The sequence below is a fragment of the Heterodontus francisci genome, chromosome 6 (assembly GCF_036365525.1).
Source record: "Heterodontus francisci isolate sHetFra1 chromosome 6, sHetFra1.hap1, whole genome shotgun sequence".
NCBI classification, from domain to species: domain Eukaryota; kingdom Metazoa; phylum Chordata; class Chondrichthyes; order Heterodontiformes; family Heterodontidae; genus Heterodontus; species Heterodontus francisci.
The window spans coordinates 20,333,512-20,351,443 of record NC_090376.1 but is presented as its reverse complement, the minus strand read 5'-3'; the positions used below and the strand labels follow the sequence as shown (position 1 = coordinate 20,351,443).

General features: G+C 40.9%; 1 protein-coding gene and 1 long non-coding RNA gene across 5 annotated transcripts in view; one reads left to right on the top strand and one right to left on the bottom strand.

Annotated features, from left to right (window-relative positions):
• LOC137371172 (uncharacterized) overlaps positions 1-2,181 on the top strand; it is a 38,683-nt gene extending 36,502 nt beyond the window's left edge. Inside the window, exon 4 of the long non-coding RNA XR_010975190.1 lies at positions 622-2,181. This is a non-coding gene — a long non-coding RNA (uncharacterized lncRNA). The remainder of the gene's footprint in view (positions 1-621) is intronic.
• Positions 1-17,932, bottom strand: part of tubgcp5 (tubulin gamma complex component 5) — a 66,600-nt gene that overhangs the window by 26,098 nt on the left and 22,570 nt on the right. For all 4 annotated transcript variants that reach the window (XM_068033249.1, XM_068033248.1, XM_068033250.1 and 1 more), the window contains 6 exons: positions 16,826-16,915; positions 15,404-15,497; positions 12,807-13,053; positions 10,456-10,658; positions 8,903-9,018; positions 1,711-1,985 (listed from right to left, as the gene is read on the bottom strand). In XM_068033249.1, the coding sequence (XP_067889350.1) occupies positions 1,711-1,985; positions 8,903-9,018; positions 10,456-10,658; positions 12,807-13,053; positions 15,404-15,497; positions 16,826-16,915 (1,025 nt within the window). The remainder of the gene's footprint in view (positions 1-1,710; positions 1,986-8,902; positions 9,019-10,455; positions 10,659-12,806; positions 13,054-15,403; positions 15,498-16,825; positions 16,916-17,932) is intronic.

Genomic DNA, 17,932 nt, shown 5'->3' with positions numbered 1-17,932 from the left:
AATAAATTAGTGCTTAAGGATACACAATTCAATATAGTTAGGTAAAGGATTCTTATTAATCCAATTTGGGAAGCAAAGAATAATTTGCATTATTAAAGTGTCAAATTGGTAATGAGGGCAGTACAATAATTTCAATTCCCTTGTTGCTCAGTGTAGTGTTACAACCAAGGCAGGAGCAATGCACTGTCAATTCAGTCCCATCTCTCCACAGGTCGCAGCATATTATTAAAGTTTTCCCACCCAACCGGAAAACAGCCAAATTAAACACTCTAGTAACCCCCAGAATAAAACAGACCAAACTAGGTACCTTTAGACAACAACAAATTAACTATTTAAAATAAACTAAATCTTAAACATTATTAAGATAAACCTATGTCTAAAGACCTTTTAACTTCTTATTTTAACCTAACTCCTCCATTCACACACATACGTACATTCAAAACTAACAGTTAACCGGTTTTAAAAGTGGTATTTTCAAAACTTAGTTGTTTCTTAAGAATAAATAAATTAGTAATTGTTTGTGGATTATGTTCCTGATGGATGAGGTATTCTAATGTGAAAATAATCAAATGCCACTCAAAGTCTCCATGCGGATTTGATGAAATATTCTTTTCTTAATAGGCATTCAAAACACTTCGGCTGCAGTAGGCATCAAACAGTTCTCTCAACGATGAGCACAGCAATAGGTCAACTTGAATTTTAAACTCGACAATCTCAGTCGAAACTTTGCTTCGAATTCGAGCAAACACAATCAGTCAAGAGAGATTCAATCTTGAAGCAAATACTTCCTGGCTTGGAAGTAAAGAAAAGGAGTTTTGCTGCCTTCAGCAATACAAATGGTTTCTTCGAATAAAAGTTTTTTTTTCTCCTTAGGCAATTAACTCAGCCTGTAGCTCTTAGAATTTCTGCTGAGAGAGAATAGACAGCTCTTTTCTTCAGTTGCACGCCTCGCTGGAGAGTCTCTCAAAACTAGTTCAGACTGGTTTTTACACAGTTAAGTGGAAACATTATACCATGTGACCTCTCTCCTGCTGTGACCTAGGGACAGGTGCAGCTGGCACCCAGTGCTCGGTCTGAAAGGCACACTGTTTTCAGAATCTTAAAGGCTCACATGTTTTTAATCCGAGGAGAAAATAAATACAAGTCCGTGACAATAGGAACCATATACCTCAAGATGGGGGTCTTTTATAATGGCTTTGTGTCAGCTGTGACTCAGTGTTAGACAACTGCCTCTGACAACACTTCAGAAATCTTGAGGTTGTAAAAGACTTTCTTTTTCTAAGACGTTAGTGCATTACGGCCATTTAAAAACTTACAAATCAATTTCTCTTCCCTCCATCCCGAAGTTTTAAGTCACCCAATTTTGAATCAGGTACAATGACTGCTTGAATATACAAAAGGTTTAAAAGGTGAATTGTTTCTGTACTTGGATTACATGTCACCTTGGAAATCATGTCAAAATGCAGACGATCCACATGGAAAAGAAAATTCAGTAGTCAAGCCATGATTTCAATAAAAAGTTGTTTTCTAAAAATTTGAACAAATTATTAGTGGAATTATTACAAAATTGACTAATGTAATAGTGTTCCTTTGAAATTTGCATTTCACAGATTCTCCAAATTGTTGTAATTCTGAAATTACTGTAATTGAAACCTAGGCCAGAATATTTATTCAGATGGATCACTGTTATACTGCAGTTACTTTCCTTACCTCGGTGAGTGTTTTGCATTGGAAGGCCTGGATTGTCTTTGCTTTCCAGGTTCTGGAGTAGCTGCATCGACTTGCCAGCCATAATAATCTGCTTTAGCACCGGTTTCAGGAAGGAGACCATTGTGTGCTGCTTACTCGAGTTTTCTTGATCGATGCTGCAACTGCTGCCGGCACCGTCACCTATATTTTCATCAATCCCAGTCGTTTCAGATACGCTGTACAATGTGCAAGTAGAATGCCAGAAATCTCTGTGATTCACCGGGACATCCTTGTTTCTAGTATGCAAAGCAACAACAATATGAATAAATTAGAAAAACAAAGACTTAGCATTTTACAGGCAGAGCTCCACTGCTTTACTGCCACTTTATAGAGTCCATGTTTAGTACAATATTTAAGTTAAATAGATTTCCTGCAAAATTATTTGAACTCTTTGTATCCCCACCTTTACCCTCTGTCAAATACCAATAAATAAGAGGCAAAGATTGTGGTCTAGGTATTTATTCCTTATTATAATGCCATCGCCCTTCATTAAAGCATATCCATCCTGTAGTTGGGTGTAGCACTACTTAACACTTGCAACGTCCTGGCAAGAAGGACCTTCATGAATTGGCCAAATGCATTGAAATGGTTTTACAAAGCATCAGATAATTTAAGACTTCATTTAGAACGAAAGAAGTTACACCAAAGAATGAGGCCATTCAACTCAGCATGTCTGTACTGGCTATTTTCTAGATCAATCCTAAACTAATCCAAAACCTTACTTTTTCTCCATACAGCCCCGTATCTTCCTCTGCTTCAAATGCTCATTCAATTTTTCCTTAAAAGCTGCAATGATCTCTGCCTTAACTGCATCCTGTGGGATCACCTCAAAGCACTGCAGTAATATCATCAATGCTGCCTGTGGAATATCGTACATATGAAATGGGAGGACAGATGCACCAATGTCAGTATCCTCTCACAAGCTGGCACCACAAGCATCAAGACTATGATTGTCCGCCATGAGCTTCCTTGAGTTGGTCATGTGGTTCAGATATCAGATACCAGGCTCCCAAAATTGGTGGTCTTCTCTCAGCTCACTCAGGGCAGACACACCAGAGGAGGACAGAAGAAGCACTTCAAGGATATGCTAAAAGCCAAGATGAAGAAACGCAACATTGACATCAACTCCCGGGAGGCCATCAACCTGGACTGAACCAGATGGAGGCAGAGTCTGTGGGAAGGATCCCAGCATTTTGAAATTCAACGATGACAAAATGAAGAGGGAAAGCGAGAATGGCAAAAGGAACAAGCCATACCTGACCAGACACACCACATGACAACAAATGCCTTACGTGCCATAATGTCCGTAGATCCTGAATTGGCCTCATCAGCCATCTTCAGACACATGGAAGACAATTATCCTCGCCTCCGAAGGATAGCCAATAATATCTCATCTTAGTGACATTTTTGTCACCAATTCCTCAGCCTTAGGTGGTAATCTTTCTATATTCACTCCATCAAAACCCTTTAAAATGTTAAAAAGTTAGCTTTCTCTGCCAGTGGAAATAGAATCATAGAATGGATACATCACAGAAGGAGGCCGCTCAGCCTGTTGTGTCCACGCCAGCTCTTTGTAAAAGCAACTCACCTCAGCCCACTCCCTCGCCTTTTCCCCGTAGCCCTGCAAATATTTTCTCTTCACATAATAATCCAATTCTCTCTTGAAGGACACGATTGAATCTGCCTCCACCACACTCCCAGGCAGTGCATTCCAGATCCTAACCATTTGCCCCACTATCTCAAGTTTCCCCTATAGGTTGCCATGCTTGGAATTATTCTGGGAACCTACGCTATGTGCTCTTCATGGTTTTACAGCCCCTTCTATAATGGGGTGCTGAAAACTGAATGCAGTACTCTAACTGGATTATTGCTATGTACAAATTTATTACCTCTTTACTCTTATTCACTTGTCACTTTATTTATAAAATCAAAGTCCTATTGGCCTTTTCTTTTTACACTTCCATCTAGATGCCCCCCATTTCCAAGAAATTATCTATTTGAACACGTTGGTGCTGTTATTCACTCACAATCAACATCTTTGCATTCTGTGTATTCCCATTCCAAGCTTTTCTTCTCAAAATACATTACCTCACAATTCTCCACATTAAATTGTATCTGCCACCTTTCTGTCTATACTACTATCCTGTTTATGTCCTTTTACAATCCTCATAAGTGTCTTCCAAACCCTCTACTTTTGCACCTATCTATCATCAGCAAATTTCAATACAAATTTTGCTTAAGTGCTAATCATCTATTTATGTTCTGTGACCAAACGTGGGCCCAGCAATGATTCCTGGGCACATGACTGATTTAGCTTCTCCAATTTGTGTAAGAATTGCTGTGCGTTGCTGAAAATCAGCTGCAGGCAATGTCAAATTCAGTGGTGGTGGAAACCAGGAAGTGAACAAAGTTGAAGCTGCCTGAATCACTAAGCATGCAAGGCTTTTTTTTTGTGGGAATGAGGGGGAAGGGAATGGAAAGGGGAAAATGTCTAATTTATTCAGTTTCCTTTCACAATGAAATGCTTATTCATGGCTGCAAATATATATACTAAAATAATCTGTTTTGACTACACCTTAACCTTTTTAATCATTTATATTCATCATCCTACTAAATTATCTTTTTATTGAAAAAAATTCAGTGCCGTTCCTCTTGTTAATTTTCTCACTTCCTCTCCAAAAAGCACTGAATCCTGACTAAAACACAAACTGACAAGTGCCAGTCACCTTCTAATATCTTGGCCAGGGTGGCATTATTCATGCTTCAATGATACTGAGTCATGAATGAGTTGACAACAGTTCAGTTGCAGAAGGTAGCACACTGTATCTCAAACCTATTCTCACCTGACAATAACTTGCAATTTCAGAAAGAGGGGTGGCAGAGGGTGACAGTGTTATGGACAGCAATCAGAAGGGCAATTTTGGATAAACTTCCTCCACCAACCCAAGACTAAGATCCTCTTCAGTGCCCCAAGGACGAGATTAGCCAACTCAGCAAAACCAGGGATACAGCCTGGGACGTTTCTGGTCAATTGGCTCAACTACTCACCAAGTCAACAAGTAATTTTTTTTTTTTTTTTAAATGCAAGTTTCCCCCAACTCTACTCCATCCCCTTGTTAATTTTTTTCCTGCTTTTTTCAGCCTATGAAAGAGTTAACTGCTTGCTGGGGGACATTACCATGGACATCAAAGACTCCTCAGAACTCACCCAAATAGGCACTCTATGTGCGAGTTCTGTAAGCTATTCAACTGTGGGAGAATCACAATGAAGCCCAAACCTATCCTCAGCTGATGCCCACACACACTTCCAACAAAGGGCATCAGGCAATGATCATAAGCACAAATTTTGGTTGACTTTTTCCATTCCAACCTACTCTGGAAGCTGAAGACAATGTGGCAACTCCATCACCGCCCCAGTTGAGATCACCTCAAGTCAGCCATACACTGTCTTAACTGGTTGTGCCATGAAAGCTGTGCTCCACAATTTTTCAAATCCTACTTTTCCCTACACTTACACAAGTATGGATACCAAGATTAGCGAACTCAGCACTGACTGGGAACTGAACCCTTCTATCATAAGGGGTCCAGATAGGCGTTTCTGTAGCTGCAAAGATGACTCCGGGATGGTATGTTGCCTCCCTGGTGTGAGGGTCAAGGATGTCACTGACCGGCTGTAGGACATTCTAAAGGGAGAGGGTGAACAGTCAGAGGCCGTGGTACACTTTGGTACCAATGACATAGGTAGAAAGAGGGATGAGGTCCTGCAATAAGAATTTAGGGAGCTAAGTAGCAGATTAAAAAGCAGGACCTCAAAGGTTGTAATCTCTGGATTGCTCCCGGTGCCACGTGCAAGCGAGTATAGGAATAGGAGGATAGAGCAGATGAATGCATGGCTAAGCAGATGGTGCAGGCGGGAGGGCTTTAGTTTCCTGGATCACTGGGACTATTTATGGCAAAGGTGGGACCTGTAGAAGTTGGACGGGTTGCACCTGAACTGGAACGGGACCAACATCCTTGCTTGGAGGTTTGCTAGTGCTATTGGGGGGGGGGAGGTTGAAACTAATTTGGCAGGGGGTTGGGATACAGAGTGGAGGTACAGTAAGGGTGATGCACAGTCAAATATAGAAGAGAAACAGAGAGTCAGTCTGGAAAGCACAGCAAATATAGACCTGTTAACGCACAAGTGGAAAATGCAAGGCCGGATTGCATTTATTTTAATGCAAGGAGTCTTACTGGTAGGGCAGATGAATTGATGGCATTGATTAACACATGGGATTATGATTTAATTGCTATTACAGAGATATGGTTGAAGGAGGGACAGGACTGGCAGCTCAATATTCCAGGGTATAGAATCTTCAGGCGTGACAGGGGAGGGGATAAAAGAGGAGGTGGTATTGCACTGTTGATCAAGGAGTCAATTACTGCAGTAAGGAGGGATGATATCTTAGAAGGCTCCTCAAATGAGGCCGTATGGATAGAACTTAAAAACAAAAAGGGGGAAATCACTTGGCTGGGAGTGTACTACAGGCCTCCAAACAGTCAGGGAGAGATACAGGAGCTGATATGTAAGCAAATCTCAGAAAGGTGTAAAAATAATAGGGGAATAATAGAAGGGGATTTCAACTTCCCCAATATTAACTGGGATCGTCTTAGTGCAAAAGGCTTAAAGGGGGTGGGATTCTTAAAGTGCATACAGGAGAGCTTTTTGAGCCAGTATGTAGAAAGTCCTACAAGAGAAGGGGCAGTACTGGACCTAATCCTAGGTCATGAAGCTGGACAAGCGGTAGAAGTGTCAGTGGGGGACATTTCGGAGATAGTGACCATAACTCTAAGATTTAAGGTAGTTATGGAAAAGGACAAAGATGGACCGGAAATAAAAAGCACTGAAATGGGGGAAGGCCAATTTCAATATGATAAAACAAGATCTGGCCAAAGTGGACTGGGAGCAGCTCCTTGTAGGAAAGTCGACAGGAAATAGTGAGAGTTCAGACCCAACGTGTACCCATTAAGGTGACTAACAAGTACAGGGAACCCTGGATGTCAAGGGATATAGAGGATTGGATCAGGAAAAAAGAGGTGGCTTATGGCAGATTCGGAGCACTGAAAACAGCAGAGGCACGAGAGAAGTATAGAAAGTGTGGGGGGGGGGGGGGGGGGGGTACTTCAAAAAGGCATTAAGAGAGCAAACAGGGGACATGAAAAAACGCTAGCAGGCAAGATAAAGGAAATCATAAGGCATTTCATAAGTATATTAAGGGCAAGAGGATAAGCAAGGAAAGAGTAGGGCCCATTAGGGACCAAAGTGGCAATCTATGTGTGGAGCTGGAGGACATAGGTGAGGTTTTAAATGATTACTTTTCATCTGTGTTCACGATGGAGAAGGACAATGTAGGTGTAGAGATCAGGGAGGGGGATTGTGATACACTGGAGCATATTAGTATTGAAAGGGAGGAAGTATTAGCTGTTTTAGCGGGCTTAAAAATGGATAAATCCTCAGGCCCAGATGAGGCAAGGGAGGAGATAGCCGGGGCTCTGACAAGTTTTCAAATCCTCTCTGGCCACAGGAGAGATACCAGTAGACTGGAGGACAGTGAATGTGGTACCATTATTTAAGAAGGGTAGCAAGGATAAACCTGGTAATTACAGGCCGGTGAGTCTAACATCAGTGGTAGGGAAACTATTGGAAAGATTTCTGAGGGACAGGATTAATCTCCACTTGGAGAGGCAGGGATTAATCAGGGAGAGTCAGCATGGCTTTGTCAGGGGGAGATCGTGTCTAACTAACTTGATTGAATTTTTCGAGGTGGTGACCAGATATGTAGATAAGGGTAAAGCAGTTGATGTAGTCTACATCGACTTCAGTAAGGCTTTTGATAAGGTCCCGCATGGGAGATTGGTTAAGAAGGTAAGAGCCCATGGGATCCAGGGCAATTTGGCAAATTGGATTCAAAATTGGCTTAGTGGCAGGAGGCAGAGGGTGATGGTCGAGGGTTGTTTCTGCGAGTGGAAGCCTGTGACCAGTGGTGTACCACAGGGATCAGTGCTGGGACCCTTGCAGTTTGTAGTGTACATCAATGATTTAGACGTGAATATAGGAGGTATGATCAGTAAGTTCGCAGATGACACGAAAATTGGTGGTGTCGTAAATACTGAGGAGAAAAGTCTTAGATTACAGGACGATATAGATGGGCTGGTAAAATGGGCGGAGCAGTGGCGAATGGAATTTAATCCTGAGAAGTGTGAGGTGATGCAATTTGGGAGGACAAACAAGGCAAGGAAATATACAATGGATGGTAGGATCCTCGGAAGTGCAGAAGGTCAGAGGGATCTTGGTGTACTTGTCCATAGATCACTGAAGGCAGCAGCACAGGTAGATAAGGTGGTTAGGAAGGCATATGGGATACTTGCCTTTATTAGCTGAGGCACAGAATATAAAAGAGCAGTGACGTTATGATGGAGCTGTACAAAATGCTAGTTAGGCCACAGCTGGAGTACTGTGTACAGTTCTGGTCACCACACTATAGGAAGGATGTGACTGCAATGGAGAGGGTGCAGAGGAGATTCACCAGGATGTTGCCTGCGCTGGAGCATTTCAGCTACGAAGAGAGACTGAAAAGGCTAGGATTGCTTTCCTTAGAGCAGATAAGGCTGAGGGGGGACATGATTGAGGTATACAAAATTATGAGGAGCATTGATAGATTAGATAGGAAGCAACTTTTTCCCTTAGCGGAGGGGTCAATAACCAGGAGGCATAGATTTAAGGGAAGGGGCAGGAACTTTAATTTTTTTCACCCATCGGGTGATTGGAATCTGGAACGTGCTGCCTGAAGAGGTGGTAGAGGCAGGAACCATCAAAATTAAAGAAGTATTTAGATGAGCACTTGAAACGCCATAGCATACAAGGCTATGGGTCAAGTGCTGAAAAATGGGATTAGAATAGGTAGGTGCTTGTTGGCCGGCACAGACACGATGGGCCGAAGGGCCTGTTTCTGTGCTGTATGACTCTATGAACCAAAGACCTGTATAGTTCAATACCACACTGGGTAGTACAATTACCCAGATAAGCTATACTATTAATCTTGACTAATGTCACACAATGCCCAAATAATAGCTAATTTATCAATAGCAATTCAGAATTTTGTGATTATAGTACCTTTGGATAATAAATTCTTTTGCAGGGTCAGAAAGATTTCCATGCACTATCCACTCATCCACAATTTCTAGATATGGCCTTACAGTTTCTACCCATAAAGAAAAGAGAAGTGATACCTGCAGAGAGAGAGAGCGAGACAGAGTTACAGATAATTAAAACTCAAGTTAAGTTAGCCTCATAATTAACTCTCTTAGCCCTATTTCTATCAAAATGGGAATCAACTTTCCTCTCCAAAATCTTTTTTCCTCTGAGCCACTTGGAAAAGTTTCAAAACTCACGATGTGAGGAATTTTATCATTGAATGTCAACATTTAATATCACCAGCTTCTCTATTGCTTCTGCCTAAACAATAAGGCACCCGGTCAAAGACCTCTGGCCATTAAATCCTTTTAACTGCCTGAGTGACCAGAGCGAACTCAAACTCAGATTTAACTTTGCTAATTTTAGGGTCATGTATCTTGCTACTGCTTGCCAATGCCTCAGTTGAAACTGAAATGCACAGATGTGAAACTGCATCAATCTCTCAGATGCTCTGACACAAAAATGCATTGTTACCAGATCACTCTGGAGCATGCAATTTCATTGTTAACGTATCTCAATTGTAGTAAATAGCTTTTCATTTTCTTTTGTGAAAACAACCAAATGTTATTGAGTTATCTTAACAACTTGCATTTATATTGCGCCTTTAACATAGTAAAATGTTCCAAAGTTCTTCACAGTAGCATAATCAGACATAATTTGACACAGAGCGACTTAAGATGATATTAGGACATGTGACCAAAAACTTGGTCTTGGTTTTAAAGGAAGAGAGAGAGGTGCAGAGGCAGACAGGTATGGAGGGAATTTCAGAGCTTAGGGTGTAGAAAGCTGAAGGCACAGCCCCCTCTTGGAGGGGCAAAAGAAATTAGGGATGTACAAGAGGCCAGAATCGGAGGAACGCAGGGCTGGAGGATTTTACAGATATAGGAAATGGATAAGGCCAGGGAGAGATTTGAAAACAAGGACAAAAGTTTTAAATTTGGCACACAGCCAACTCATAGCCCACAGCACTATATCATCTGTGCAATCATCTCTTAAATAATATTTTGTATAACATAAGAAATAGGAGCAGGAGTAGGCGATTCAGCCCATCAAGCCTGTTCCACCATTCAAGCAGATCATGGCTGATCTGACTGTGGCCTTAACTCCCATTGTTAACTTCAATGCTATTTTACTGCAACCTCACTACATTTCAGACAGACATTCCCCAAGATAAATGAAATGCCACTCAAATTAACAAAAAAAATGTTCCCTGATGCCAGTGTTATACTAAGGCATATCTATCAAATGCGAGAGCAGGTAGAAAAAAGTAGTGAAGTGATTGGTATATGGAATTAGTTATTTCTGATGGCTAGCATATGAACTCTTTTGGAAATGCAACTCTGTGGACGAGGACAGGACAGAATTCAGACAAAAGTCAGATAACCTGCTGTCTAAGCTCACAATCAATGTGTTCCCAGTCCCACACACTGAATTTTGCTTCTTAGCATTGAGGTGATAAAAGATGTACTCACCGTCTGCTCAGCAGCCTCTCCTACAGTGTCATATTCAATAATAGCCTTATATAGAGTATTGAGCAGATGGGAAGCTCTGATTACATTTGGAGTATCAGGTGGAACCTCTGCTATTCCTGTACTAAATACTCTGTGAAGTATCTTAAGTTGAGACAATCGAGGAGCCAGTTTGTCAAGTACCGCTGCTAGGGTCACCGTCTCATCTTAAAAAGAAAAAATAAGTACAGGCTCTGAGCAACAGAACTGTAAGCAAGTAGTTATGAAGTTAGTGACCCAAACTGTACAAAGCCGGGGTTAAGTCTTACATGCAGGGTTTTCAATGACACTTTAATCAATCCCATGAATAAAATGTAGAAATCATGACAAATTATTTTAATGCTTAACACTAAGTGATGCATGGTATTTGCACAGGACACATAGCACTTAAAGGCCCGTTTGAATGCCAGAAAGCATCATTACGCACAGCCCACCCAACTTCATCTAAAACTAACAGGCCACTGAGCACCACTGACTGACCCTGTGGAAATTCTCAATAGTAAAACAGTAGTTTAGCCAGCTCACTTAAGCAGGCCACTTATACAAATGCCACAGGAGTCTGAGCATTCAACCTCAAAAAGGGAAATAATGGAGAGAATATAAATTTTTAAACAATGACTAATATTTAAAGAATGTTTCTCTATTGTCCACCTCCTTATTAGCCAGACTGCCAGAGATGCGGAGTCCCATAACAGCAGCTGTCCAGCAACCATCCTTATTCATTCTCACAACAACTATTTTAGAGCACAAGCAGCACTCCTGAGTACAGGCTGCAATCACTATTGGAACTAACAAAAAAATTATTTAGATTTCAGATCATAGAAGATAGATTGAACCAGAGCTTCAGAAATAATAAAATCAGTCAATAATCTCACTGGCAGAGCTATTGATTTTCTAGCACTGTTCTATATTTGAATATAGGTACCAGGGATATTCCAAGACAGTGTGCCAGATGGAATACCATGGAAATGTCAGTGCATTCCACGTGTGCAGGAAGGAAAAAAATTGGTTCCCATCTTTTCATTAGCTGCATCTGAAGCAGCAGCAACAGTAACGGAGTCATCAGAATACCAGTGCCAAAGCTTCAGACTAGCTTTCTTACTTGTAGAACTGCACGTTGTGAAAATCTCATTCTCTGGTGTTACAGCCATGTTGTGCAACATGGATGATTCCCACGATTCAACTCCCCACCTGACTGCAGCAAGTGTATTTTTATTAGAGTTTATCCCCTTGGTGTTTTATTTTTCAAACAGACAGTGATTGTTTGTTTTTTAAAAACCTACAAGAAAACCTATTGTTTATTGATCAATACGCCTTATCCTGAAATTGTCGCAACCGCATCCACTCATGCATTGGGTACGCATGCACGCACACACAAAAAAAAAAGAGGATTTCCCGTGGGGGGAAATCGAGTTCTTGATAGGTGCAGGCCTGAGATGACGGTAGATTCCTCTCCTGTTTGAAGGTTCAGTTGAAGACGGTGGGTCACTTCTAGTTCTCACTGCTGTATAATGTAGATGTAGGATTCTGCAGCAGGGCACGTGCTTTCTGGCTTGGCTGGAACACAAGCTTTAGGATGTTGCTTCTCTCTCTCTGTCTGGCTGTCTTTTTTATTAAAAAAGGTAAAACTGTGTCACCTCTCACTGCCTGGTAGGAGATGTTGTCATCTCTTTGCCATAGTGATCGCACAATGGCCCAGTACATGGCTACTCCACACCTTCTTTGTTTCAGAAGAAGACATTAAATTCAGGAATGTTTTTAGGATGGGGTGCAATTGACACCTTTTAGCTATGACTATTTGTCCTTTGTCTTTGTCAGACAGTTTGAATACACAAAAGGCCAACCCTTTTTGCTTCGGTGGCCATTTTGGACCCTTGTTCACTTTGTTAAAATAAAGGTTCATTTTTTAAAAGACAAAGTCAGTTTTTTATAACTCTTCACTTACAGTGCGCATGACACTGGTCTCTGCAAACTGTACACTGTAGTGTAAGAGCAAACAGTAACCTATTGAAGCATGGTTGATCATGATTACATTAGGGAAATCTGCACTTTCATCTTTATAATTAAGCATAATTTGTCGAAGTCTTTCTCTGCTCCTGCATCAATTTTGAGATATTGACTGTGCAAACGGTCATCTTCTGCTGTCCCTCCAATTCTGAGACCTAATATACTTTAGAAAACGCCCCCATCCACAATCAAGCAGCCTTTTACACAGAAGCTCAGTAGCGAGTGGGTGCAGAATGACAAGGAAAATCATTTGTAAAAAAAATTACAAGCTAAGGAAAGTATTTTAAGAATTTCAACATTTTAAATACCTTTAGTTATCATGCACTTTTCAATACTGACAAGTTCTTCCTTGAAGTTAATAAAGTATTTATACAGGGCCCACACAAAAGACTGGTATGTTCGAAAGGGAGGCTCAGTAAAGTTTCTAGATGTGGATAAGTTTCCAGCTGGGCAATTTTCAGAGCTGTGTCCAATAACCTCATCCATGAACTTCTGTAGTCTAAACACAACCTGCCCGTACGCTGCTATCTGTTCCAATACTGCTCTCAGGCAATTCTACAAAAAAAAAGGAGAAAGGAGTTTAGCTCACTGGAGGAAACACACAACCTCAACTCACCATATTTTCTGGTCACACTTATTTCAATTTACTGATACACCAGCAGCAAACTCAGAACAGGGCCTGTATATTTTGGCACACTTCCATCATGCCCATCTATTCGATTAAAGGAACACTTAAGAAGCTTAAGCTGTTTGAAGAAAAAAGTATTCAAAAGAATCTCAAAATGGAGCATTTACCTCTCACCATAACTAAATACATAGAGGAATAATTAATGTGACTAGTGAAATCCTTTTCATAGTTAAAACATCCTACTAATACAAACATACAAAAAACTACATTGCGTGCCATCTATTAGATGGTGTAACCAGATGCTCCACTTTGGCTACAAGTAATAAGTAGTAATGCTAAATCGTCTCATAGGCACAAAAAGCAGGGGGAAAAAAACTGAGGTTTTAGGAAAAACACTGAAAGATTCCACAAGGTAATCAAGCAATCTCCAAGAGACTACTGCCAACCATGACAGATCGCTAGGCATACGTAACACCCCAGGTTTTTTCCCAAATCCACATGATATTCAAATTAAAATATAGGCAAATAAGAAATGTAAGCACAAGTACCATGAAGTTGTTCAGATTTTGTATATCAGAGTTAACTTTCAACTAATTAAAGATACTCCTAATAAGTGACAATTACGTCTGAATGCATTACCACCAAATAACGGGCTTAGTCCAAAATCTTCAATGAACACAAAATGTAATAGTAACATTTTAAGTCCAAATGGTTTACACAGATTTACCTTCAAAAGCTTTGAGATGCACTAACATAAGGCACTGTAAATACAAATATTACACAAAATTGGATATTTGATAGATCGTACATGCCAATAGTATACATAATACTGCATAGTTTGAATTTGTCTTTCAGCAGAGTGAACTGCCATCTGGTAGTTATGAGTGAAAGAGCAGGACTGAACTGATGAGAAAAATAAAAATATCCTGTTCAATTATTTTTCTAGTAAAGTGTATTTTCCAAAGCAAATTTTATTAGAACTAGAAGGCAGTACCCGATCAGACTTTTTGTCGGGCCGAATCATGGCTGGTTTGTTAACTTATTTCCATAGACAATGTACAATATGATTTGAGGTGGTAATTATTTGCCAATTTTAAAAGTTAGTTCTATTATCACTGATGGAAAGATTATATTTCAAAACAAGGAACCAACTATCAGATCATTTTTAGTCCGTCATTAGACCAGAGTGTATGAAGAACAGTGAGATTACATAATTTTGAAAAAAGATAAACTTGCATTTTTATTGTGCCTTTCATAACCTAGGACTTCCCAAAGTGCTCTACAGTCAATTAAGTACTGTTCAAGTGAAGTCACTGTAGCAATGTAGGAAACATAGCAGCCAATTTGCATGGAGCAAGCTCCCAAAAACAGCAATATGAAAATGACCACATAATCTGTTTTTAAAAAAATGATGTTGATTGATGGATAAATATTGACCAGGACACAGAGGATAATTACCCTGCTCTTCTTCGAAATGCTCCCTACCTGAGAACACAAACTGGGCCTTGATTTAACGTCTCTGAAAGATGGCCACTCTGATAGTGCAGCACTCCCTCAGTACCACATTGGAGTGTCAAGCTAGATTTTTTTGCTCAGGTCTGATTAGATTAGATTAGAGATACAGCACTGAAACAGGCCCTTCGGCCCACCGAGTCTGTGCCGACCATCAATCACCCATTTATACTAATCCTATATTCCTACCAAACATCCCCACCTGTTCCTATATTTTCCTACCACCTACCTATACTAGTGACAATTTATAATGGCCAATTTACCTATCAACCTGCAAGTCTTTTGGCTCGTGGGAGGAAACCGGAGCACCCGGAGAAAACCCACGCAGACACAGGAAGAACTTGCAAACTCCACACAGGCAGTGCCCAGAATCGAACCCGGGTCCCTGGAGCTGTGAGGCTGCAGTGCTAACCACTGCGCCACTGTGCCGCCCTCTGTGTAACGGGACTTGAATCCACAACCTTCTCAGACACGAGTGTACAATTTTATGACTAGCCAATAAGAAGCTGCAGCCTGGAACTGAAACTGGTCAGCTCAAGTCACCTTGTCTAAATTGCAAAGGACAAAATACTTCCCAGATTATTTGATTTCACTTTCCAATCCTTAAATTGCTGTTTATTTCATATTTTCTGTATTTAAAAAAAAAATATTTACAACTTGGACTCATTCAAAGATAACTTCTCAAAACATTCACATGCAGCATGGCAAGATTTGGGGCTTTTTCAATGAAAGGCCCTCTCACTTTTCTTTAAGGAAGTTACGTACCTGGGTCAGGTGAGCCACCATAATGTCAGTTCTTACTGATATCTTTCCATCATGCAATGTATACATAAAAAGCTTATTAACTCCTGACAGCAACCTGCATACAAGAAATTTAACACGTTAAAATTTACAAAACCCATTGGTAGATCAGCCATAATCTTGTTGAATGGCGGAGCAGGTTTGAAGGGCCAAGTGGCCTATTCCTGCTCCTAATTCGTATGTTCGTATTTTGATATATTGTGGCACTGCTCATGGTGAAAAAGTACCAAAAAAAATTAGGATTCTCTAGATTAGGAATGTGAAAATTCACTTGGTTGTAAAAATGTTACTTACTTTTTCTTGTGCCTCTTTATATTTCATTATCCTTTTCTGCCTGTGTGTTGTTTTCCTTTTTCCTTCCCCACCCATTCATAATTTTTGCCTCTTTATTCTTGGATTTTATTTCTGGTGCCTTTCATTCTTGCACTTCAGTTTACTTTGCTTTTGCGTTGTTCCTTTTTCTCCATTCTCTATTGTCACGGAACTGTATTTATTTTCTCCTCGGATTAAAACAGCGTGCCTTAAGACTCTGATTAAAAACAGTGTGCCTTTGAAAAATTACGAGGCACAGTGTGCCAGCTGCACCTGTTCCTAGGCCACAGCAGGAGAGAGGGGTCAAATGGTGTACTGTAACAATTAAACACTGCGGAAAAACCAGCTGAAACCAGTTTTGAGAGACATCAGCGAAGCATGCTTACTGAAGAAAAGAGCTGTCTATTTCTCAGCAAAAATTCTACTAGGAGCTACAGGCCATGTTAATTGCCTAAGGGAAAAAACCCTTTGAAGAGACCATTTGTATTGCTGGAGGTAGCAAAATTCCTTTTCTTTACTTCCAAGCCAGGAAGTCTTTGCTTCAAGATTGAATCTCTCTCGATTGATTGTGTTTGCTGGAATTCGCAGTAAAGTTTCAACTGAGACTGTCGGTTTTAAAATACAAGTGGATCCATTGTTATATTCCTTGTTTAAAGGACTGCTTTACTTCTGCTGCAGCCGAATGCCGATCTACTAAGAGATTGTTTCATCAAATCCGCTTGGAGACTTCGAGTGGCATCTCATTATTTTTACACTAGGAAACCTCACCCATCAGCAACGTAACCCACAAAGACTCATAACCCAGTTATTTATTTATTAAGGAACAGATCATTTTTAAAACATCATTCTTTTTAAAACCGATTAACTGTTAGTTTGTGAGTGTGTGTGTGAGAATGGGGGAGTTAGGTTAAAAATAAGTTATAAGGTCTTTAGACATAGGTTTATCTTAATAACGTTTAAGATTTAGTTTTTAATAACTAGTTAATTTGTTGTCTAAAGATACTTGGTTTGATCTGTTCTATTCTGGGGGGTATTTATAAAATCCTCCCAAAGAATTAACTGCTTGGTACTTACCACAATGTTTCTCGTATCACCTGGGTTTCTGTAACAAGCGTTCGCTCATCTGAATAATATAGTGGATCAGTATTGTACAAGTGCTGCTCCCTAGACAGTAAAGTTATGAAATTACAATCAAATAGGAAACCTACTATTCTCTAAAAACCAAACTAAGCTGTATAATAACCCATTTCATATAATAAAATGTTATTTCCTTTGTTAAATACAGTCACTCCCTTCCTGTGCTGTTGACTTGAGCTAGAATACAGTTCTATGGGTGCCAGCAGGTTCATGGTTAGTCAGTCAGTCAAACTGACCATTCTTCACATATTAGCCTGGAGTGCAAGTCTCACAGACTATTCAACTGTGCACAGACGTACAATTAGCCTGATGTTGTCCTCACATGCACGTTCCTGCAGCAGCAGGAATTCTGGCTAAATTTTCCCCTGCCTAACCTAACGGGTGCAGAGGTCATTTGTAGCAGCTTTGTTAGCACTGAGGGCAATTAACTCAAACAGATGTGATTTTGAATCCAAGACTTTCTGATCAAGAAGGCTAAAGGTTACATCAGCCTGCATATTTCCCAACTTGGAGCTTAAGGGTTTTCTTCCAAACTACAGGCTGACAGGGCAGATAAATGCCCTCCAGCTCTTTGAAAAGTTTATTCTGAAGCCAGCCAATGGGAAGCACACAAGAATGACCAAAATTACAGTCACTCAGATGTTCCCACACCATGGGCAGGATTTTGTGCAGGGGGCGGGGCTACCGACACCAGGCCAAAAAGTCGGAGGGAACCCCACCCCTGCCTTTTTGCAGACCCCTCCGGAGTGATCCTCTGGTCTTTTAGGGTCAACATTTAGGGAGGCGGCAACCCCACCTTTTAAAGACTTCATCGGGATTGGGAATCCCACCTCCAAGAGCTGCTGGCCAATCAGAGGGCTAGCAGGTCAGCAGCATCGGCAGCGCCAGCAGGAGCAGTGGCCACTGCCAGTACTGCAGAGGCTTCGGACCCGGGTCTGGCGCTAGAACCACGAAGGAGGTAGGTGAGGCGGGGTCAGTCCGGAAGGCCCCGGCAAGAGGGATGGGGAGCTGGGTGTTCAGCCAAGGCGCCTCGTTTCCCAAGGT